Source organism: Hippichthys cyanospilos, chromosome 3, assembly GCF_059441005.1.
Source record: "Hippichthys cyanospilos isolate Australia breed blue-spotted pipefish chromosome 3, RoL_Hcya_1.0, whole genome shotgun sequence".
In the NCBI taxonomy this organism is placed as follows: domain Eukaryota; kingdom Metazoa; phylum Chordata; class Actinopteri; order Syngnathiformes; family Syngnathidae; genus Hippichthys; species Hippichthys cyanospilos.
The window spans coordinates 4998758-5024499 of record NC_142371.1 but is presented as its reverse complement, the minus strand read 5'-3'; the positions used below and the strand labels follow the sequence as shown (position 1 = coordinate 5024499).

Here is a 25742-nt window from a genome sequence, read left to right as displayed (position 1 = left end):
TAAAATATAGCTAAAGGCTTGTTTGCCCTGTTTCAAGGTTCCTATTTAAATTGTTTTACTGGTTTCAGCAATTCAAGTCTTGGTGATAGCAAGACTACTGGCGCAAACCAAAAAAACAGTTGCTTGAAGGATTTGTGGAAAAGTCTCCCGTTATAACTGTCTTTTATCAAGCTGACATTTTGAATCTCTCCAACCCACTGCCAACAGCAGCACACTTAAACCGGCTGCCAGTTTTCAGTGACATTTTGATGGATAAATCTCACCGTTGAATACCTCATGTTAGTGCTGCCGTTCACAGCCCCCCGCCAAGCGGTAAGAAACCTTCATCTGAGGGATGAGACCACACAGAGCCTCAAGGCATCATGGGAGCTGGATGACCCCCGTGTGGCGCGCTTCAGGCTGTCCTACACCGGCACTGGGACCAATCGCAAAGAGGAGACGGTGAGTTTATTCAGTTGTGTGAACTCAGACCAAGTAGAACCCATATAGTGCCAGTCCAAAGTTTGGACACACACTTTAATACATTGGTTCGCAATCGTTTTTAATGATGATCTTCCCTCTAATTTGTCAATTTATTTGGCCAATTTCTGTCGTTAAATGTTACAATTGTGTCTGTAATTCATTTACCTTTAATGAAACCTTGATAAATTTAATAATGTTTTCATTTTTATTGTGCAAAATTACCTCCCCTGTGCTCAAGTTTTGAGTAATTACCAATCACAGCTCACCTGCTGGTCATGTGCTCACCTGTTGGTCAGGTGACATTCACATCCTGTGGTGGTCATTACCTCAGCATTTAGCATGCGTGATGTAGTTTTCAGTTGAGCGAAAATGTCAAAATGTGTTTTTAAAAGTATTGTACATGAAAATAACATAGCCATCAAGTCAGCTATAGACAAAATAATAGTAATAATATTTTTTACAGCTGAAAATGGCAAAATAAATTGCATACCTGCTGTACTATGACAAAACAGTAAATCCCTTCTATTCTTTTCTAAAAGAGTGTCTGGTTTGTCAAACTTTGGAATCACATCTGTAGTGGTTTCGGTGGTTGTATTTTATTCAGTCACTCCAGAAGATTCTTCATATCATGTAACATAATCTGTTTTAATCCTGGCTCATCTACCGAAAGATTGCATAATCAATGACTTCATATGAGAGTTAACAAAGTACTCGGTTTTTGTTTATGAATGCTTAAATGAGTGTTCCAATTAATTTGTTCTCATTCTGAACTGCCAGTAGTCGAAAAGCCCTAATATTGACTCTCTAAACATTTTTTTTTTTTAAGATTTAGATTCCTCAAATTAGACAAAGATAACCGCTTTGCACGTCATGGCATATTCTCAGCCATCTGTATAATGCGGATGAGGCTTTATGACATGAAATGACTTTCACTTCACAGATGTGCATTTTCAAGTTCCAATAACAATCAATTTGAATTTGACAATGTTTTCAAATATTTCGCTAGTAGAAATAGCTAGCTAGAATACATTTCTATGAGAAAAAAATGACAGTTAACCCTTCTCTCATTTTATGTTTAGAGAATATCACATTTCACACATCATAAATTTTTGTGAGAACAAGGCAGGGAGTCGTATACATTGATTTTACAGAACGGACAGCAGCGCTTGTTTTTTTCCACAGACTGCAGTGGTTGGTTCTGGAAATCATTTACTCCCATCAGAAAAGCGATTACACGTTTAGTGCCGGTCCACTTGGCCTCTCCAATCCCAGATCGCTGATACACACATTCATTCTCAACCGACGACTCCCTTCCCTCCCCTCCATCTGTTCCTCCAATCCGAATTGGCCTCCCTCTTCTCTCATCACCTCCTTTTACTTTCATCCCCCTAACACTTTTTCTCCCTCTCCTTTTAATTTCCCGCTGTGGCGTCAGAGGCGCACAAGATGGAGAGGCCTGACCGAGCCAAAGGACATTCCATTATCTTTTCAGCAGCCATTTACTTTGGTGGCTTCAGAGATGGGTCACAACTGAGAGACGGATAAAAGAAACAAGCAAGGTTGGATGAGAAAACACTTGCTAAACAAAAGTGGGACAAGGGCCTAAGCCTGACCGCTGCCCGGCACATGCTTGTTGCTGTGGCACCTTTGGAAATTTGAAAAGACTCAGAGGAAGCATGTTACCTGTGCCATGCTTCAAATAAGCTCTCAATCAATTCTCACTCGACTCCTTGTTCTCTCTCAACCGTCTGGTGGCTTGCGAGCGATCCACAAGGTAGTCCGCTTTTCACACCAAGTCGAGCAGGATGATCGCAAGCCCTTCGCCGTGACCAAGAACTGGATGTACAGCAGAAAGTTGATTCATGGATGATGATGATCTCTCATGACACAGTGGTTGAAAATCACTGGTCTCATGCATGGACTTCAATCTGCAGCTTTTGTCGAGTCTTATTCATTCTAGACCATTTTCTTTTGGTCTTGGGACCAGCACAATGTTGAACTGACTGCATCCGTCAGATGTATGTGAAGGCACTTCAGGTCGTATGAAAGATTTTACCAGGAAATGGGGAGGTATCATAAAATCTAATTCAATCTTTTTTTTAATATTTTGCCAGGTATTGTACAATAATTGGAACATCTATCAATTTATTGCTAAATTATGTTAATAGTGACAGGGTTTATTCTGTTTATTTCTATACAAATGATCATTGTCATCAATGGCACATTTCTATAACTGGCCAACCTGGCCAAACATAGGTGATGTTACACAATTTATCTTCGAGTTGCGGAATAAAATACACCCAGAAATACCTCTACAAATGTAGTCCCTATCTTTAACAAATCAAACATCTTGCTTTTTTTTATTTATTTTTTTCACAGATTTTTTTTTTTTTTTTGGCCCTTGTTAGGGGTTATTTGACCCCCCCCCCCCAAAAAAAAAACAAAAAAAAAAACAAAGGGCTGAGAACTGTTCTTGTCCATCGTTGTGATTTGAAAATGACATTTAATTTCTTTCGCTCACAGAGGTTTAAAAGTGATGGAACACTGCAGAACAAGAGAGCTTGGTTTGAGTTTATTATTAATATTTTTTAATATATTACCCATCATTTATAACCACCATAACTTAATATTAGCATTCATATTCATATCATCTCAACAAGATCACAATGGTCCTCTGGTGTTGCTGTAATATTAGGCAACCGATTTCTTTGGTGGGAACAAAGGCATTCAAATGCGGAAAGAGAACCAAGTTCAACAGCAATACCCGACTTGAATTGCTTCGTCTCATTCTTGGCCTCATTTGACTTTATTGACTAAGCTGAAGTGAGCGGAATTGCTGAACAGTTGTGCTTTAAATCCCTTAAGTTACACATAGCATTCGGCAATCTGTCACCAATTGAGCCTAGCCTTTCCCCGGCTAATCTATTTTAGCCACTTACTGTACATACAGTATGTGTACCGTTGTGTTTGAGTTGACTTTTCTATACTGTCACTTTTACCGTCCCTTACAGTATTGGTGGAACATAAACCCTGTTTTCTGATCTTCCCTGACTAAGTGTGTGTGCGTGTTCCTGCGTGTGTTTAGGTGTTAGTTCCTGGAAGTAAGAAAAGTGTGCTGCTTGAGTCCTTACTTCCTGACACTCAGTATCAAGTAACTGTCACGCCAGTGTACGCCAATGGGGACGATGGTATCAGTGTATTCACACTGGGGGCGACATGTAAGTCTCACACTCACACAAATTAAACCATTTGTGTCAACTTTTTCTGTCGTCACATTTCTCAGATTAGCATGTCAAATTGTTTTTTTCTTCGTGTCCATGAAATGAAATTCAAATGAAGCAAATGACAAACACTGATGCGTTGTTAATTGTCTTAATGAGAGCCATTCATAATTACAGCAGTTCTTTTCATTAAAGCTCTGTTCGCTTCCTTATTGATTACCTCAACCATTCTCATGAGAAATACTGATTGCCTCCTCATTAAAAAGGGAGAAGTCGAGCTGGGCAAGATACGTCATCATCTTCTGAGGGGTCTGTTGCTGGCCTTATTGCAAATAAAAACCTCTGAGCCTACAAACAGCATAGTCATAAATCAGACCTCAGACACGCATGTATGAACAGTACGCCAAGATAATCTGTTTTGTGCAAAGATAAAACTGTCTTTTCACATAAATTATAAATTATTCAGGAAATAAACATATGAAACCAAACCTAGAACCTCAGCAAAACATTTTTAACCTTATCTTTTCCTATATTTGCAATTTAAAACATGCTGTGTTTCACCAAGCTGCAACAACAAACCAGTCATGCCTTATATTTATATCATGGCCTCATAAATGAGGAGCATAAATTATTGATTATATAAAGCCACACTCACTCAGCCAGAAGCTCAATACATTTTTTGGTATTGAAAATTCAGTCTTGTTCTCTTTGCGTGCAGTATCAGTAGTACAAAACTATTACTATATGAATGATCATGCTTCTTATTCTCACGCTGAGTTCAGTCAAATGAAAATGTGGACCTATTTATTAACATGATTCGATCTATTTTGTGCAGAGATAAACTGGCGTTTCACAAAAAATATTCAAGAAATAAATATGTTAAAATATCCCTAGAACCTCAGCACAACATTTTTAACTTTATCGTTTCTATATTTGCAATTTCAAACATGAAGTGTTTCAGCAAGCTGTAACAACAAACTAGTCATGCCTTATATTTAGATGGTGACCTCATAAATGAGGAGCATAAATGATTGATTATATGAAGCTACACTCACTCAGCCAGAAACTCAATACAATTTTTGATATTGTAAAGTCAGACTTGTTCTCTGTGCAATATCAGTACCACAAAATATGAACTCTCGTACTAATTATGCTCACACTGAGTTCAGTAAAATTAAAATGTAGCCGTATTTATTAACATGATTCAGTGCTGTTTTTGAAAGTTTAAATTTAAGTTCAACAGGTTATATTAGGACACACATTTTTTTCTTTTTAATTGTGTTCAATCTTGCTTTCAGTATGTTGATCAGATCCGTTTTTATTCATCAGGCCTCTTGTGCTTGAGTTTTAGATGGTTTGAAAACAAAGGTCAGTCACACCCTAAAGTGGACACTGATTGTTTGTCACTGTGTTTGGCATAACATGATAGGTTTATCGGTCCGATGAATGGTGGATTTATTTAAAAGAAATGCCCCAACATCCCCTTTGTCAAAAGTAGAATGATATGCATTCTTGGTAAGAAGAAGCTTGCTTAGCACAGATGTAGCTTATGTTTAGCTTACCACATAAATGCAAAACACCCAGCCGCAACTGCAGCTGACAGTGAACGATAGAAACAAAGACCTGAATATAGTGAGCTATAGCAAAGTTCCAAGACAGTGACAGACAACAAAATTCAGCAGCATTCCTCCTGATAGTTGAAATTAAAGTTTGCCACCATGACTTGGGATTAGTATCAAAAATAGCAGATGGTAAATGGTTACAACGACATATGTAAAAGTTCGTTTAAGAAAATAAATGACTGAAGCCACTTTTTTTTGTACTGTATATCAATTTTTGTTAGGCCACAGTAACACGATGAATCTAATTCACGTACTAAAGTTATTTAAATCTGGTTGAAGGTTTTTTCTCATACATTTTTAGGTGCAATTAAAATGAGATTTACTAGATCAATTAATTATAGATCACAATTAAGCACTCATTTTAATCTCTTGAGAGCCCTATTTTCATATGATTTTCTTTTGCTTTTACTCCAGTGCCTCTCTTGTCTCCTAAAAACCTTCGCGCCTCAGAGGAGTGGTATAACCGCATCAGGGTGACCTGGGATCCGCCACAGATTGCTGTTATGGGTTACAAGATCCTTTACAAGCCAGTCAATGGTAGGGAAATTCAGTACAACAAATGCATAAACCTAAAATTATGAACAAAAGGTTTGTTTGACTCCCATGTGCACTGAGCATATACCATCTTGGGTTTATCCTGTGTGAATGTGCGCATGTGTGTCTGTCAGCTCCAGAGAGAGTTTTGGAGATGACCGTGCATGAAGATGTGAACTCGGTTCTCCTCTTGAATCTGCAAAGTGGAACAGAGTACAACGTCCAAGTGACTGCCTCCTACCCTTCAGGACAAAGTCAACCGTTGCTAGCGAATGCTAAGACACGTGAGCATTCACCCATTTCTATTCAACTATCCTTGATATTTGATCGTAGTCACGTTTAAAAAGAAAATCGTACTCGGCAATGCGGAAAACAACTGTGTAGGTTGCATGAAATTGAAATGGAATCCATCTTGCTGTTAGCTTGATGGGGCGAAAGGTTAATGATGACAGTGTGGTTAAAATGAGATCTTAAATTGAATTCGTAAGCTTTAATGGGACATTGCTGTCAGGTTAAGTCTTCCTTACAGATTTGTGGGAAGGACAGTGTGACTGTTAGAATGAGGACAGAGAGGAAGAAGCAATATCGCTGAAGATAGAAGAACTACACGCATATTAAAGGCATGGATTTCCCTCATGACCCCAGCATAAACGGACAAACAGGACATTATCAATATATCCCAGTCAGACAGGAAAAACAATCTTTGAATATATAGATTTGGTTTCAACGGGTTTATAAGGCTAAAATGACTTATCGGTACTCCTTTCCCAATGTAAACCGATTTATAGGAAATGTGTTTTTATATGGGGAAAAAGTGATAGAGCATGAACTAATCAGTAAGATACGTACCAAGAAAAATACAATACTCCATTTTTTTAACCAACAATTTATTCCCTCTAAGACTTTGGGCACCATATGGTGTTGATAAAGCGCTATATAAGTGCACTCACTTTACTTTTCTTTAAAAAATAACCTCAAACTAAATTGAGCCAGCGAGCAACAACTAAATAAAAAAAAAGAAATAGTTTGTTTTTAATGCATGGATTTCTATATTCATTTGGACTAACTACAATGATGTCACACTGCTGTCTGTTCTTTAAAACAGCCGTTCTAAATGAGAGGTACGAATACCCATGTGTGTGTGTTAAGGCTCTCGAGGACATATGAAAGATTATGACATAGTTTCTACAGGTATCAGAAAATCCAATTGAATAAGTTTTAATGCCATGACAGGAATACTACATTTATTTTCAAATTAAGGACAAAGTATTTGGAACATGATTCAATTTATTGTTATATTGTTTTGCAGTGACTACTTTGCAAAATGTTGTACACCTTTATGTTATTTAATTTGATATTTTAACACTTTAATTCCAGACATGTTGTTCTGGGTAACAGAACAACACAAACAAACACACAATTTATCTTCTGTGTTGTTGAACAATACACGCTGAAAAATACTACTACAAAACAAAAAGTTTAGTGAATCAGACTAAGTTTTTTAATTGTTTGGTTTTCTTTCTTGTGTTTTTTTTTAACCCTTAAAATGCCTTGTGCTGGCTAGGGGGTACTTAGCTGAAAAAATATTTTTCAGGGCGTACTTATTGAAAAAAAGATTGTGAAGCCACTGCTTTAATAAATCCCCACTGACGACGAGCATTAAATCCTGCATGTTCTGCTGTGTCTTTGAAGTTCCCAAAATTGAGCATGCTCTCCAAGGTAATGACAGAAATACATGAACATAGATTCACCCTGAAATAATGCTATTCTTGATGATACTTTGCTAGTTTTTTTTTTTTTTTGGAATGCATACAGGATTATACATGAAGCTCAGCGTTTGGTATCTTAACTTTTAATCTTTTTCACCCAACAATGCCATCTAACCCACTCTGTGGTGGACCAGAAGGGTGTGAGAATGAGGATACTCCTTGGGCAGATCAACTATTAGCATGACTAACAAACACCAGCTGTTAAAATTCATCATGTGAGGTGTGCAAAGTCAGTTGAGAAAAGTTACATAGCAAGTGTCACAAAGTATAAATGTGTTGAGTATAAAGCTAAAAAAATATGAGCTTTCCCCTTGGACCATGGGGAAAGATGGAAAAGAATCACATTGAGCGAATGGACTAAGTCGCGAAGGGCATTACGAGATTGTGCGCTGTCATGATGAAGCGGCCATGAGTTGTTATGGTGATTCATTGTTGCATCCTAATGGTAGCAAACAAGCATGCTTGCACCAATAACTCAACATATGAGCAAGTGGAAAAATAATTATTGGTACCTTGGGTTTTGCTGTAGGGAATGAAAATGCTTCCTCATAATTAAGTTTGATGTTGTTTGCATTGAGATGCTGCTGCTTACTGTACAAAGTGATTTTGCAAGCAGTCTTTCTAGTGCTTGCAAAATATCCTCAATATGTATTTTGCTCCTTTGACACTTTTCGCCTGAATTCCTTTGCATTTGTATCACCTTTTTTTTTATTTAGCCATGTCCTAGATTTCATTTCTCTTGCCTATTCAAAGTTGTTTTTATATTCACATATTACTCCCCACTGTGCTTGATGGTTTTTGTTGAGTTTTTATTTTACTTAATTGATCTCTAAGGGAAATTTCTTCTCATACTCTGAGAAGAGTGAGTGACTAATTGTAAAACTTTATGAAAATGAAGTTTATAAATGAGACCACTTCCAGGGAAAAGTTATTTTTTTCTCTAATTCAAGTGTCTGAAATGCATCTGCCTCACAGATTGTGTGTCTTTGTTCTTGCACATTACTAAAACGAATCATTTCTTTTTTGTTACATGCACAATTAGTTTTTTAACTAAAAAGGAGCACCTGCCATATGCTTTCTGTGCTAAATATCAATTAGGTGATATTGGAGCCAAGTTTATTTCTTACTGTCAGCAGATTTTGTTCACAAGGAGGAAGTTGCTGGAAGAAATAAAAGTGAGGCAGCTAGTACCTCCTTGGAGATTTGCCTGCTTACAGTGCTATTCAAGTTGTTTATGATGTTTTGCATCATGCTACGTTTTGCCTCATTTAGAGGAAATTTATGTTTTTTGTTACTAGCTAAAATGAAAATATATCTGCTACTGTACACAGCCATCCATGTTCCCAACCCTATTTATTCCTACCTCGCTAAACTCATACTGAACATTTTAAAATAAAATAAAAGCCACAAAATGAACAGATATTAAAATTTTCAGCATGTCATTTTAACTATTACCTCTTAGATCAGGAGTGCCCAAACCTTTTGGTCCAAAATCTACTTTACCAGCAGCCAACCTCAAATGCATCAAAGGCTAATTTGTGTGTGCATGTGCATGCGTGTGTATGTGTGTTACTTGACATTGAACTACTGATGTTGTAATGACAGAACTCAACATTTATAGTGTAGGCCTGCATATTTTGTAAATATAACGGTTAAATTTGCAATCGCATAATGTGTTGACTCAATGCTTAATGCCCTATGATTATTTTTTTTGTGGTACGGACAGTGTTGGGTAAGTTACTTCAAAACTTTTAGATTATAATATTACTCTTTTGAAATGTAAGGCATTGTAGTACCATTGCATTCATGTTACATTTCTCTTACCGACGTAAGTAGAAATCTAGATTTGGCATTCTAAATGTAGCTCATTATGCTCATTACACAGCCAATAGAAGGTTGTCTTAAGCCTAAAAGTCCGAATCCTTCCATCTGTTTTGTAAACCTCAAAAGACATGAGAAGATTCAAAATCTTGTTCGCATTTAATCCCTTTATTACTTCGGTTCACTGCATAGTGATTCATTGTTTATGCTTTCGGCGGAAACAGCTAGTTAATTTCCCAATTTCAATGTTAATATTCAAATTCAAGTTCAGTCAGTCAGTCAAAAAATAAATGGTTTCAGTGGGGCTAACGTGAGCCGCTAGCCTACATCATTGTTATTGTGTTTAACGTCCTGTCTAACATGAGGTTTTGTGTGTTTCATCTTGATACACATTGACCGTAACTATCTATAGACTATTATTAATAGCAATTGTACAGTAAAAATTAGCGATAGATTACCTTGTCATCATTGCCAGTTGCGATAGGGATCTTGCTGACAAACTTTTGAAATGCTGGCGAATCCACTGTGGAAAGTGGCAGCAAATCTTATACTGTATGTATAACATACCCTGCCTGAATCTCTGCTAACCTCTTGAGGTCAAAGTGGCATCCCTGAGCGAGAGACCAATAATTATGCCTGCTTTGTTTATCTCTACCGCATGCATTCTTTTCGCTAACCACGTTACTATGGCACAGCTCTAAATGTTTTGTCGAATTACTGGTGCTATTTCATGATGTGGACAGCTCTTTACTGAGTAAAATATTACTATTTTGTGCGTAGTACATTACCATTATTATTATTACATTTCTTTCATAAAAAGATTCAAAATTGTCAATAATGTATTCCCTCAAGTGACATAATGATGAAAAATCGTATTCTTTTTCATTTTAAAACACCCCTGGGTCATAATGCACCTGTTACAGGCAAAGACAAACTTCACATTGTCTTTCATTGATTGGTTAATGTGGCAGCACAATGTACACGGCACATCACATCTTCTCCTAATCAATTAATATTGTATTGGTCATTTTCTCTTCGTTCTCTATCTCTCACTCTAGTGTTCCTGGGTGTCACTGACTTGACGGTGTACCAGGTGCGGCCCAACAGTATGTGTGTGCAATGGCAGCCTCATTTGTACGCTACCCACTACAGAATTTCTATCCAGTCGACACTCAGTAAGTACAACGGGATACATTCTTTAAATAAATGCTAAATCTAGTTTTCTTGTACAGGTTATGTGTAGGGGACTTGTTTTAACACAATTCATGTTTGTGTGCTTCCACATTTGGTCCAACTTTGTCTAAATTATCAATGTTTCTCAGAAAAAGAGAAAGTGTCACTGTATGGCCTTTCCAGAAAATTGTGAGTAGATGAGGAAACAAATCAATAGTGTACTGCCATTTATTTGCCCTTTGTTTGTTTTTGTCGCCTTACTTGAAAGTTGTTTTTGTTGAAATGTCATATGCACCAACAAAATATTTGAGGATCACAATCAATAATAACTTCAACCAAACATGCATCTTAAAAGAGGCATTCACTACAAATTGAGTTTCGTGTGTGGATGCTCAAAATTTGGCCTTTGCAAGAATGCTCCTGTATTTATTTACTTTCACGAGATGTCCGCCCTTCTTTTTATGTTTCACAATTGTTGAATGGAGTTTTTTTTTCTGGACACAATAAGTTTCAATTGGCGATTCTGGAAAAAAGTAATGATTCACTAGCTTGATCCAAGCAGGTTTCCTTATGTGATCTTTTTCAAACAGAAAGCCAACTTCCGAAATAAGATTTAATGGCATTAAGCGGATTTTTTTTTCATCATCATTACGTGCTTTTTTTCCTGTTTTACCACAGACAGTCAGCGACAGGAAATGAGCGCATCGGGCGGGGCTTCTCGACAGTGTTTCTATGACCTTTTTCCGAGCAGCCAATATGAGATCAGCATTCACACACAGATGCAGGAAATGGAAGGACCTCCCATCTCCATCACGGATATGACACGTATGTTTAAGGATGAAACCTGGGAACTTCATTTCTCAGTGCTTTGTATTATTCAGCAATTTTTAGTTTGGTGTATTGTATAGCGGCTGATGGTCAAATGCTTTGGAGCAAGTAGAATATTACAAACCTGGAATGGGCAAAGACAAAGACAAAGAAAAAAATTCAAAGAAAAAATGCAAGCAATAAAAAGGGGACTCAAAAAAGCTGGAATCACAAAAATGTAATGGTCATGGAGGCATACCTACAACAAAACAATACACCATGATTAAAACAGCTGCAAACAAAAATATAAAAACAACATAACAAATAAAAATAGCAATTGACGTGAATTTAAAACAGGGGAAGTGACGCCCCTAGCAGTGTGACTGACTGGTCAGTTCCCTTTAGTCCCACCCTGTTGTGACACCACAGTGAACCCCCATGTTACAGCATCCCTGGCTTATGGTTTTTTTATGTTGGGATGTTTTATGTTACGGTATTTTCCCGGCTTTGCGACAAAAACAACTGCCATGACCCTAAGGGGTTGGCTGTATTTGTATTGTTTTTTCTACATCTGCAGGCGTTTTAAGGTAATTGCATGATGTTTTCTGTTGTATACATGCATATTATATATACATAGCACTTACTATACTATTTTGGTACCAATTTTTAATAAGCAATTTTGCAGTGTTGATGTTTTTAACCTGCATTAGCTATTGAACATAGGTTTTTTACGTTAAATGTTTTTTCAATATTTTATTTTATTTTATTGTGTGCACATTTTGTTTTAATCTCCAAGCATTTTTATGCATTTGTTTTGTTGTACGTTTGCTTGCATTTAGTGTTTTTGATTGCATCTTATTCTTCAGTGTTTTTCTTAATGTGTTTTCACTCCTTGGTTTGCTGTTTTTTTTTTTTTTTCTGCCTTATTCTTGTGTTTGTAGCTGGTTGCAGCACTCTTGTCCTCGACAGCAACTTTAGGATTGACACTTCACATGAACATTCATGTTCAAAATACCAAACTCTCTCACTTGGACTTTTCTTAAATATTAAGTTCTACCTTGACCCTTTTTGAATCTGATACATAGCAGCTGCCTTTCTGCAGCAGTCTCTTTGACCTTCAGATTTTTTTTTTTTTTTTTTTAATATCCAATTCTCAGTGAGGACTCTGGCACTGTTGCAGTCCATTGGCCAGGTGATGAGCTCAGTTGAATCACACAGCTCGAGGGACCTCAAGGGCTCTACTCGCTGTCAGAGTTTTAAGATAGATAACACTCACTCACTTGCACCCAAAACACACAGATTTCCTACCTGCAATTTTTCTGCAATTATCCATACAGCTGTGGGTGGGCATTATTTAAAACTTCACAAACCATGATGGATAAAATGTACAGTTTTTTTTCTTTTTTTTTGTCTGCCATTGGTGAGAAGTAAATTGTTTTCTCTCTATCAGATTATGCTCACCTATTGGGTGTATGGGCATGATCTACTGAACCAAAGATCATGTATCATTTTTTAAATACAAAGTAAAATAGTTAGACTTTTTTTTTAAATAAATCAGAATACATGAGGTCATATTGCCTTGCACTGTAGGAAATGCTTTGAAAGTAATGTTTCAATGAGACAATTAAATCCTAACATAGCAGTAAGCGAGCAGCATCTTGGTTCCAGTTAAACAAGATTACCTTATGGACTGACCAGCGCAATCCTTGGACCATAATCCAATAGAGATCTTATTCCTGGGGCCAAACCAAGATTTGCACAGGAATTGGAGTGGAATTTAGTTCAATTGTCTTGCACTGGAATACGAGTTTACAGGTACCAGAAAAATGCCAACTCCATGCAATACAGAAGTCATTCACGTCACAGAAAAAGTGGTTGGACAACTAAATATTCATTCAGAGAGTCCACAAAATAGAATTTGAAAAAAAAAAGAGTGAATCGAACCTGTTTCTTTGCCATCCCATTAATCTGCTATTTGTTATTAAAAAATAGTAGAAAATCGTGAGAGTGGAATATAATTAACATTTTTTTAATAATGTATCTGTCCTTTTTTAGTTTTCTGACCAAATCAGCTCCTTCCTGCAAGCTAATCGTTTTGGTACAGATGCATCCCCAAGCCTGGGGTTGTTTTCCCCTGTGAAACACAGCCTGTGGTCAGACACACACTGGATTGATGAAAATAGTTTTGCTGGCCTTAGGTTGCTGGGGAACAGATGGTAGATATAGACATATGTTTGTCTTTTAATTCTGATTTATAGATGGAATCCGACAAAAAGACAACAAGATTGCTTTTGCGCTTGTTGATTGTAAATACAAATACACCCCATAAAAGGTCATCCAAAACTCAGCTATTGTTGCCAGAAAAAGGCTAAGGAAACTTCAAATTCACGGATACAATTCATAGTTATCTCATTGTCAATTTGTTGTATGCTCGGTTGTCTCTCCAGTACCAGCACCCACTGAAGCTCCCACTGAACCCCCTGCCACAGAGCCCCCACCCACCATTCCACCTGCCAAAGAAGGTGAGCAAGGAGTATACCATGAATATTCTAAGGGCTCTAATTTTTGGACCAGTGCAATTTAGCCATCACCCACAGAGGTGGGTTGAAGTGAATGTTGGTAATTTTGCAGCCATGTACATTTGCACATGCATTTAAATAACAGCGTTTTGTGCTGTTCTGGCCGTGAATACTGCCAACGCCATTCACCGCTAATCGAAGTGGCTCTAAAAGGTGCCCAACCTTGTTAGTTAAGTTGATTTTGGTTACATTAACCACAGAACTTTCCAAATTCAGTTGGAACTACCAATTTTATTATGCAAATACCAATTTTATTGGTTACCTAAAAACAAACAGGTTACAGAGCCTTCCTGTGTAGAGTTTGCATGTACTCTCCGAGTCTGCAGGGGATACTTTTGGCACTGCGGCTTCCTCTCACATTTCAAAACACCATGCATGGCAGATGAATTGGAACTGGTCTTGGAATTAGACTCTACATTGTTCTTAGGTGTAATTGGGTGCGTGAATGATTGTATGTCTCTGTGTGCCCTGCAATTGGCTGGAAACCAGTTCAGGGTGTCTCCTGCCTCTCCAGTGTAATACAGTACATGCATATAAATTAAATTTGGCACATTGGCGATTTAAGTTCTGATTAAATATGAATTTTATGGTACTCAGGAAGTAGAACTGTGTCCCCTACTGTGTGGCTGCCTTGACCCCTTCATGACATAGCTCAATGGCCAAGCAATATGCCTCCATCCCTCGTCTCCCTCACGAGGCTTGTTTTTAATGGAGACTATTCCAACAGCGTGAATACGGGGCCAAAAACAGGCGTTTCACTGACATTAAAATGCAAAGCTGCGTCAACATACCACTCTCATTAACACACGTTCCTTCTAGCAATTCAGTCCCCTTGGGAACCTAGCTTGTATTCATATCAATAGTTTCACCTATGGGTGAATTATTTAATAGTAAACCACAATTACACTTTAAGTCTCATCACAGTAATCTCAAAAGTAAAGATTCCTGAAAAGAGACAAGGTGAGGAAGTTTGGCTTACAGATTCATCGTGTACAATCATCACCACCCTGCCAAATGTTCCCAAGTTGCAGTGTTCCTGTCTGATAAGCTTAGCTACCAGCTTGACCCGAAACACAAACTCCACAGACATGAACTGACATGCCTGCTGAGCACTCTCTTGTAATTCAAGTCTACACTTTGACCTTTGTCATACTGGTGTGTTATGTCTGGGAAAAAAACAAAGACAACAAATAGCCAGTACTGTGTTTTATATTTGGCAAAATGCAGACGGCAAAAAGAAGTTCTGAGGAAAATAAGTGGCTTTTCTGTGGACAGGCAACAAAAGCCTCACAAGCATTAAGAAGCTGGCAATGGAAAATATCAGAACCCAACCTTTATCTCGACATTTCAGACAAGCATACTGTACTTCTGACATTCTGTAAAAAACATCAAATGGCATTTGTTTCCCTAGAAACACAGTAGAATAGATTTTTGTGGTGATCCAGTTTCATTATGCTTTCAAATTACTTGACCTTCATTTTTTTCACTTTGGGTGCAGAGTCAGAGTGGACTTGTACATGACATGTCACAAGAACAGTGACACCTCTTTCTGGTTTTTGCTGCATAAATTGTTCCTGCCTCCCTGAATGGATCACATTGGGACTCCTCATAAATGAAAAAAAACAAAAACAAAACACAACTTTAAGATATTGTAAAATTTAAACTTTCAATTGCCAATTCAGAGCACTAAAAATGACTTAATTACACAGGCATTTTATTTTAGGGCACTCTTTGCCTGCATTTAGCGCGGCATTTATAGCATAAATTAGCCACCCCGGTGGCAGAACGCGAATGCCCTCTAGAGCACTCGTATTAATACACTTTAATATTCTCACTGCTGACACCCTGACTCTGTTGCTGTTGCTAGTGATCACTTTTGAACATACCAGGCTGAGTCAAATGTGTATTGTGTGGGTCTGTTGTCTTTTTTTTTTATTCCTCATTTTAAATTTAAATACATAAAAAACACGATTATCAAAGAATATTAAACATTTGGTCATTTATTAGTCAATAGAAATGTGTTTTCTAATCTTCTGTGTTTATAATTGTTTAACACTTAATAGAAGTGGCCCTAGGAGAAAATCAGTCTTATTACATTCAAATCACCTGTGGGTTGATATTTTGGTTTTCTTGCTGAAAAAAAAAAACGTTGAAATACTGGCATATCTGACAAAGACTGCAGTGAACACTGCAAGAAAAAAAATGCACCAACAACTGCAGCTTAATGCTGCATGCAGTTAGTTAAACTCACTCAGCTGCGGCTGAAAAATTAGCCTTTAACAAAGCTGTTTATGTTTACACTTGCACGCTAATTTTTTCTTAGTATCTTGCGGGCTTTTCAATTAAAAAAGAAAAAAAATTTCACAGAACATTTATACAGAGCAATTTCTTATACGACAAATTTTGCTACAATCCTATTTTCTCTTACATGTACTCGTGAGATGTCTCGTCTGCTTGGGACTGTGTCTCAACCTCTCCCTCAAACATATCCATACATACATACATATATGCATACTGTATGTACAGTACATTTCATATATAGTGTTCAATAACTTTGGGCACAAAAAACACTCTCAGTTCATTATAATTTAAAATGTTCAGGCAAAATAAAGTACTGAATGTTCAAATCAAGTGAGTCCAGTCCAAACACAAACACAAACATGTGGTTGTGGCGCCTGATGTCCCAAAGTGGTTGTCCATGCCTCGTATATATTTTGCTTTTGTGCTTGTCTTTTAAGTATGCAAGGAGGCCAAGGCGGATCTGGCATTCCTGGTTGATGGCTCCTGGTCCATTGGAGATGATAACTTCATGAAGATCACAAATTTCTTGTATAATGCCATTGGATCACTGGATCAAATTGGGCCAGATGGCACCCAGGTGAGCAACGTGACCTGACTTGTCACCTACAGCACATCACGAAATACATCAGAAAAATCCTTGTTGTTGTTGTGGAGCACATGGATAACGGCAAAACTTTACAGAACTCTTGAAAATGTAAATGCTGGCTGAGCCGGTTTAAGTAATGGAGTTGGCCATACAGTGCGTTGCCCAAGGCCGTACAATGCAGGCCCATTGATTTTCAATCATGAGATCCTGCCGCCCAAAGTACGTGTTAAGGTTTACAAAACCTTCTTGCTTTCCTTGTGCTCAACTTATTGTTTGGCATTAACCTTACAATAAATGGAAGCGCACTCATTTTCCCTGGTGCTTCAAGTTGTGAGATGATGAATAAAGGCTTACTGCTTCTTAATAATAAATAAGGTGCTTTACAATCCTGCCCTTTTCGTCCTTATATATATATATATATATATATATATATATATATATATATATATATATATATATATATATATATATATATATAGAGAGAGAGAGAGAGAGATATATATATATATATATATATATATATATATATATATATATATATATATATATATATATATATATGTTTATTAAAAAAATAATAAACAGCTTTCCATACCATTTACTGTATGAAGAATTTTTATGACACCAAGTCATAATGAGGGTATGTTTGCCTGAAATAATACAAAAAAAGTACAACCCCTCTCACAGCCGTCGCAAGCAAGTACTCAACTTTAGTTTATTTGTTTCTAAACGGAGCTAGTGTCTGGATTTTCTGTTGTGAAATTAACATAAGAACAGTCTAAGTTCCCAAAATTGGAAGAACGAGGGAAGTTTACAATGAATGAACATTGCAGCCCAAGAGAGTCGGTTTGTGTTGTTTGTGAAAAGCGTTTAAGCGTCTCTGCTTATTTGCTGCCACTTTGTTTTGTCCCTTAGAAGTGTACTTTCTGGCAAGTTCATTCCAAATGCATTACTCTTCAGAACAAATATCAAGTGGTTCCAGCACCAGTGCCTCAAGGCTATAGGGCTACTGGAAAACACAATTATCTTGATCCTTAGCATAAAAACTACCAGGAGGAATACTTAGAATCACGTTGGAAAAGTGAATGGTAGAATCTCCTCAGCCTCAGTATGTTTCTTTTTTATCAGGTTCATCAATAATGCCAGTTTGTGGTAGACCTTGTATCCTCCACAATATGTCACCAAGACTCAATCGCTTCATTTGTCACTCTGTAGAGGTGCTTGCGAAACCTTTTTCTTTCATTTGTGCAGTACAGTATGTTCTGTTAAGCACTTTGCTACCCTCGCCGTTCCCTGTTAACCCCGTGACGGTGGGCTACCGACAGCAAAGCGTTGGCTGTAATGAGGGAAAGTTGGCAGTGATCTAAAGAGAAAGTTGGCAGCGTAACGCTGGCCTCCTTGAGCCAACAACAGCAACATAAGAGGTCTGAAGGTAATCGTAGTCGCTCTTTGGATTAGCCGTTTTAGATTTTACAAATGATTCTGATTTTGGGGGCATGTAAATGTTTCGGTCAATGTTATAAATAGTTTCTTGTGTAAAGACCACCAGCTTAGTTCAGCGAAAGAAAAAAAAATATCTTGTAATTTTTCTTTAATAGCACTCATTATTCATTTAAACAATATTAGCTTCCTCCGTCCAATTAAAATGCACGGAAGAAAATTCATTGTTCTCGCTTTGTTGAGTCAGCATATGCTAGCAAAGTGTTATTTAAATGAAGCTTACTCATATTCTGGGTGATAATGGGGAGCTAATATTTGGGGAGATAAATCACATGCTCTTAGTTTTTCAGTATAGCACCTGGCAAATCAGCAACTTCGACTAAAATGCTTTCTTTTAGTCAAATATGTAGATGAAAAATGTGTGAAAAATTTTAAATAAAGAATTATAATCATACTGTGTTCTTGACACCCTTTGGTTCAAAATAAATAGAAAAGACATAGGTTGTGTATGTCTAAAAAGATATCTGAAATTGATTGGAAAGTGAATTTTGAAAATACGTCACTTACAAGTCGTTGAAAAGACGTCTTTAACCATGACTGCAAAATTTTGCTCATTTTCATATTTTTTGCCAAATACAAATGACAACACAGTTGCTCAGTGCTCAGTTACTGACCAATCCCAGCTCATCTGATTTCTGAATTTTGGTCATTTGAAAGTCGAAAGCTGAGTTTTGAGTGGTAGTTAGCGAACTCCCGAGAAAATGATGCCATTTTCAATTAAAAACAAGTGGCAAAATGGAAGGGGGAAAAAATGAGTGCAAATAACGGAATCAACCTGGACACTGCGGACCAATACAATCCTAGTGGTGATGATGATATTTTATTTACTATTTTTTCTAACAATAACTCTGAATGTACAGTTTGATGATTTTGTACGGTGTATTTGCTTCTCATCTAATATCTGTAAATTTCTTTGTCCAGGTGGCCATTTGTCAGTTCAGTGACGATGCTCGTACAGAGGTCCAGTTGAGTTCCCATGGCAACAAAGAAGCACTGCTGGAAGCTATTCAGAGGATCAGATACAAGGGAGGCAACACAAAGACAGGTCAGTACATCTTACCGGAAGATCGGCGTTGATTCGCAGGGGGATATTTTAATAATACAAAAGATAGTTTGCTTTAGAACAACAGCCTGTGTTGCCGACACAAAGTCCACCGGCAGTCGTTGTGAACCTTTGATAGGTACCGCAGGATGCTCAGCGGCAGATGGACGTTCCCCTTGTGTAATATTAGGTGAGATAGTTGTTTCCAAGGGCAAGAACCAACTGTCGCTTTCAACGTTCAAGCTAACATTACCTTGCTTGGGTAAACAACAAAGGAAATTTACAATTAAAAGCACCCTCAAAAGGACATCTGCTGCAGCACTATAATCAAAACACCAGAAGAGCATTAATGGACCTTTTGGACAGATTGTGTACTCAATTTGAGGAAGTTTAACAATTAACAGTTGTCCTGCGAATATACTACAACTTTCATGAGCATTCTTTGTAACAATTTTGAATTTCCTTTCGGTTGGCCTCATTTTACAGGTTTCTTTGTTAAAATGCTCACATAGCGTACCCAGAAGACAGACTCTAAGGGTGTGAAAACTTAACAAGTAACGTGGTTTCAGAATCTGATGTAATATTCATGTGAGAGTGTCCAGCTGTGCTAGTGAGCACAAGGTGAATGCCAGAAACATTGACTCGTTAATGAGGCTTTACGGGGAATGCCGGTTTTGAGAGTGTTTGAGGTCTGGGTCGGGATCACTAACTGTTCAGAGAAACATTGTCCCTGTGCTTTTCTGTCTGCCTCAAGTTGGATCTCCTCATCATTTCTACACTTCTGTGCTTTATATCTCCAACTTAAAGCCCCCTTTTCCCCCACCCACTTTTTTCTCCTCTTGTTCATCACCCTGCACTTTGCTTCTCCCTGCCTCCATTCATGTTTTTTTTCCTCTCTGATTTTTATTGCCGCCTCCTTTTGTATTTGCTTTGCTATCTTTTTTTAACCACTTTAACAAGAGTTCCATCAAACCCTTCAATTAACCGCAATTTTGACATTCTATTGTCAAGAGTGCTAAAATACCTTGATGAGATATCAAAGTGTATAGAAAAGGTTTTTTGTTGTTGTTTTATGACACCAAGTACCACCACCAAAATACTTGGCTCTACTACAAATATGCCATAAAATGGCCAACATTAAATTGATACTTTACTTACGAAGCTATTTTCAGCACTAAATCATTCATATTTTGTCTGTATATAAAATTTTCAGTTGGCAGCAAGTGGCAGCATGTGTACATTTTTTTTTTCAGTTATAAGATTAATTATAGATGATAAGAACTTTTTCGGCATCACGGTGAGGGTGTGGGAATGTCCGCCTCACGAATGTCCGCCTCACAAAGGTCACCGGTTTGATTCTGGCTGTGTGCAGTTAGCATGTTCTCCCTAAGCCCACATGAGATTTCTAGTGGTACTCAGGTTTCTTCTCACATTCCCAAAAACATACATGGTTGGTATATTTGACACTCCAAATTGCTCTTCGGTGTGTTTGATGTTTTAATGATTGTTCGTCTATGTGTGCCCAGTGATTGGCTGGCAACCAGTACAGGGTGTTCCCAATCTACTGCCCAATGACAGGAGGATTTAGCTCCAGTTCACCCGCAACCCCATGCTTGATGTCAAGTATTTTCGTGGTGTCGAATTTACAGAAATTGCAATCAGTTAATTATAGCCCTAGTTAAAGTGTTGTTTATTTTTAATTCACATTAATCTCATTTTCAATCTCCAACATTATACTTTCTTTATGTTTGGTCATGTCCGTTCTCAGGCATTGAGCTTTTTATGCTTGAGTTGTTGGGTGTTGGACAACAAAGGCCGAGCACACCCTGAAGAGGACACTGATTGGCTGTCAATATATTTGACATAATCAGATAGGCTGCTGTTGTGGGTGGGAGTGTAAGATGAGGAGCAGAATGAGGATGCGAAAATGGAAGAACACGTGTGAAATGTTGGTCTGATGAATGGTAAAGCATCCAGCTGCGACTGCAGCCACAGCTAGAGATAGCAGAGATGCTAATGTAGTGAGAAGTAATAAAGCGCAAACCAAATTAAAAAACACCTTACGTTTCAACATGTTTGCGACAAACAGGTGGGACAATGCTAAATTTTAATGATATTTTTTAAATTATTTGTCGATTGACAAAGGAAAACAGTTCCACTTTCAGCCAGCACTTGGGACTAATCTGAAATACAGGAAAAGGTAAATGGTTACAACTTTAAGTCTGTTTGAAAACCGTAACCACGTTTGGTTATTGTATATTAACCTTTTGATTCACCAGAGTAACTCAATATATCTAAAAAAAAAAAAAAACCTTTGGCAGAATTTTAAGGTGAGATTAAAAAGATTAATTTGATCAATTAATTTGAGAATGTAATTAATATTCTATTCTGTCGAATTTCTTGGCAGCTCTATATGTTTTTGTTTCTTTGTTTAAGGCATTTTTCTTCTGAAAGGTTTTGATTGTACAATCGTGTTTTAATTTCGAAGTTGTGTCGTGCTCTGTAGTCCTGTGACGAGTTGTCAGAGAATTGGCCGCACCATGACGGGAATGGGAAGTACAAAGAACGGCAATTTTACAATTATACAGCGACACACAAAAGAGTGAAAATTGAAGTCCTTTGTGTTTCTTGTTTACTGACAATGGAATCTTTGCTTCTTTTTTGTCCTTCCTCCTTTATTGAATTCGCCGAGTCTTAATTTTGTGTAGCTCTCAAAAGCTATGTTCTCACGAGTCATTCACTCTTCTCTCACAAAGTCTGTTCTTTCTTTGTTCCCCCTTGTTCCCCTCCACATGTTCACGGGAAAAATATAATTATATAGTAATGTACACTATCAATCCCAGAAAATGATCTTTTTATTGCCTTTTCAGTATTTCAATTTGCCTAGACTGTACCTAAACTTTCCAACTTATATTTAACACCTTGAACGGAATGTTCACACTTGACTGCTAACTGCTCCAAAGAGAGCTGAAGATCACGGCTTGATGAAGCTGGGATGCAATACCGAGGTTGAAAATGAATTCTCAGGCTCCAAAATGCAAACCTATTGCCTTTTCACTCCCTAAAAAGTATCTTCTGTCCCCTCATTGCACGTTTACATCCTCCAAATATTCAACTAAATAACACCCTTCTCCCACTTTGACCTTTTTCCTTTGGCGGCATTATCTGTTCTGGAGGGTAATTGGCTGACACTGTTATTTTTCTTCATTATTTATCCATCATTCAAATGCCAAGTGTTCCGATTTGTTCACATTTGGTTACAGGCAGTCGCCATATGTTCCGTTGTGCCAGATAAATAAAATAAAAAAAAAAAAATCCAGAGGGGAGCAATTTAGTAGATATCATGTGCTTGACATGCAGAAACTGAAGCTTATGTTTGGCAGACAAGATTTGAACTTTGGTTGAATATGTCACATTTTAGTCAACAATCAAAAACTGGTTTCAAGAAAGTTTAGGTGGTTTATGAGGCCGGCTAACTAAGGAAGTTAACATGGCACACCACCATGGCAGCGAATAACCTACAAGCCCCTATAAGGGTCTGTAAACTATCATTAATTGTAACTCAAAACACTGGAATAAGAGCCTGCTGTTGCAGTCTAAGTTTCTCTGAAATCACACTGCGACCACATTTTAGTAGAGAGTAACCAACTTCAAAAAGCAAATTAATTAGTGTCTCGAGAGAGAGGGACGAGAGAGAAACTATAATACACAGGACAGTCCAAAAACCAGAAGTGAAACCTTGTTGTTGCATAACAAAGACTGCTTCAAATGTTTAAAGTATTATAATAGTACGCATAGTGTATTAGATAATTTAAGTAATTCATTATAATTATTATAATGGTGCTGAGTTTTGATTTTAATTTTTGAGATCTGAACAAGTTTCCCAGAATTGTTTTATTTATCTTTAAAAAAAAAAGTAATCAATGAAGCTTCTCCAAAGAACCATACAACTAATCTAGAAACACTTATTATAACAACTTCTTTTTGTGTCATTCAGTAAATAAGACACACTACTGTGTATTAAAATAGCACACATTGAACAAATCGTAAATCATTCAAAAGCATTCAAAAAATGAAAATACATTAAAACAATGAAGAAAATATTAGTTTCGCTTGGAGTCTTTCGGGTAACATGTACTGTATTTTTTTTGGCAGAGGTGCAAATGTTTATTGCCAAATTAAAATATCCATAGAGGTTATAATAGGGGTTGGCATTGCTGATTATTCAAACTTGATTTGTTCAATGAACGCACACGTGGGAACTTCCTGGCAACTTCAGCTTGTAAACAGTTTAATAACTGCACCTTATTGACATTGGGGATATATGTGTTAAGTATTCTGCCTCGCTAATCTTCATAACAGTATTTGTGTAAGAAAGACACACACACACACACACACACACACACACACACACACACACACACACAAACAGGGTTGGATTTTAGTGCTCAAGTAATTCTCCTAATCCTTGACACCACCAGTCTGTTCCTTGCATAAAAATGCGGAAAAATGTGTCAGTTTGTTATGCGGGCGTGTATAATTGTTGATGAATGTCTTACAGCATGTACAGAGTGTATTTGAAACATATTTATGCTCTAGCCTTGCAAAGGCGATCATTCTTATTAAAAAAATAGGAAATTCTTTTAAGTTTGATTAAACCAGGTGTGCTAGATGCGTCACCCTCGGTCAACCTTCCAGTCAACCGCCTAGATATTTTTGTTGCCTGCATGACATCATCCTTAAAACAAACAAATGAACAAACAAAAAAAAAATGCCAAAAAATGAATGGCAATCAAGAAAAAAAAAAAAAAATTGGGTATCAATTGAAAAAAATGAGCATCAGTTGTCCCTCGATTGTTGTTGTTGTTTTTAGTGCCCTGAATTGATAGTTTGAACCTCATTTCCAAACAACCCTGTGTGAATGTGAATGATTTCAGAACATCGCCATATTGCTCAAAACGGAGGCTACTCACTCTCTGGGAACCAAAGATTATCAAGTTGGTTGAGTGTTGTTGTGTCTATGCTTCCGAGAAGATGATTTTGTTCCAATGCCTTTCATGTCATGTTACTGATACCATAAAAATTGTTTATTTTTAAGGATTAAGTCCCTTTTTTTGGAGCCCAACTCAAGTTTGAGTCATGGGTGTCTGAGTCCGAGTCCACGAGTTATATATACAGTAATTTGAGCAAGTCTTAGCTTAATTGTTGACTTAGATACAGCCGCTGACTTGTTGAATTATTCAGCTACTTTGAACGATGTTTTTTCTTTTTTTTCCAACGTCAGACATTCAGCTATGATACAAGGCAAATGTATCATTTTACAATAGGGGCTTTAAGACCGTTGTGGGATTTGCTCAGCTCGACAGCTTCACAGAGAGAAGGATCTTTGTATCAATATCTATGGAATCCACCAATTGCTTGATAATGTACAGTACGAGAAAAAAAACTATATATTCTTAACCATCGCATAGCATTTCAAAGGGTTACTCTGTTGGCGTTCTAGGTAACAACAAAAAAATCTCATGTTAAACACACATTTGTGTTTCACATCAAATCACTAAAGAAGATTTGCAGGGTTTTCCATGAAGAGATTAAAGGTCACCTACCACAGTATTTTAAACTTTTCACAGTTAGATCTATGCATATAAATAATGACATTTTACCTTTGGCACATTGCTGATTTAATTTCTTATGAAATATGCACATTTGTGGCGGCAACATTTCTTAACCGAAAATGAAACAAGTGGTTTACTGAAGTGGCGGCTCTCACCGTGTGGCTGGCCTGCCCCCTTCACGGCATCATTCTAAAGCCAGTGACCCACGAAATATAAAGACAAACGCTAACACTGTTATGATCAGTAATTGGACATGGAGACTAAGTAAAGGAGCCAAAAACAGACATTTTAATGAAATCAAAATGAACTTCAGAGCCTGCAGGACAAAGCAAACACCCGTTCCTCCTATCAAATCTGTGCCCTCTGAAAACCGTTATTCCTAGCAGTTCTACATGGGACTGAATTATGTCCTACAAACGTTGATGATACAGCTGTGCGCTCCCAAATGCACATTTTCGCCACTTCAACATTTTCTCCTTAGTAACTAATAAAACTAATGTTTTCCTTACTATCATACAGAAAAAGGAGTCATATATATTTGAGTTCCTTCAAATATCGGTTCTTTCTTGGTCCATGGTACACTCCTTCCCCAATAAAAAGTGCCAAGTATGTCTCTTCTTGCTTAGAAACTGGCAAACAAACAAACACCCAATCATAAGCTCCTTGGCTGAGGTAAAAATATCCATCCGCACGAGAGAACAAAGGTTTGA

At 37.3% G+C, this 25742-nt stretch overlaps 1 protein-coding gene across 1 annotated transcript in view; it reads left to right on the top strand.

Moving 5' to 3' along the window:
- Nucleotides 1–25742, top strand: part of LOC148425570 (collagen alpha-1(XIV) chain-like) — a 106470-nt gene that overhangs the window by 44800 nt on the left and 35928 nt on the right. The window contains exons 18-26 of the mRNA XM_088409601.1: nt 299–441; nt 3548–3680; nt 5720–5842; nt 5974–6123; nt 10488–10604; nt 11281–11427; nt 13857–13931; nt 16727–16866; nt 19297–19420. Of these exons, the coding sequence (XP_088265727.1) occupies nt 299–441; nt 3548–3680; nt 5720–5842; nt 5974–6123; nt 10488–10604; nt 11281–11427; nt 13857–13931; nt 16727–16866; nt 19297–19420 (1152 nt within the window). The remainder of the gene's footprint in view (nt 1–298; nt 442–3547; nt 3681–5719; nt 5843–5973; nt 6124–10487; nt 10605–11280; nt 11428–13856; nt 13932–16726; nt 16867–19296; nt 19421–25742) is intronic.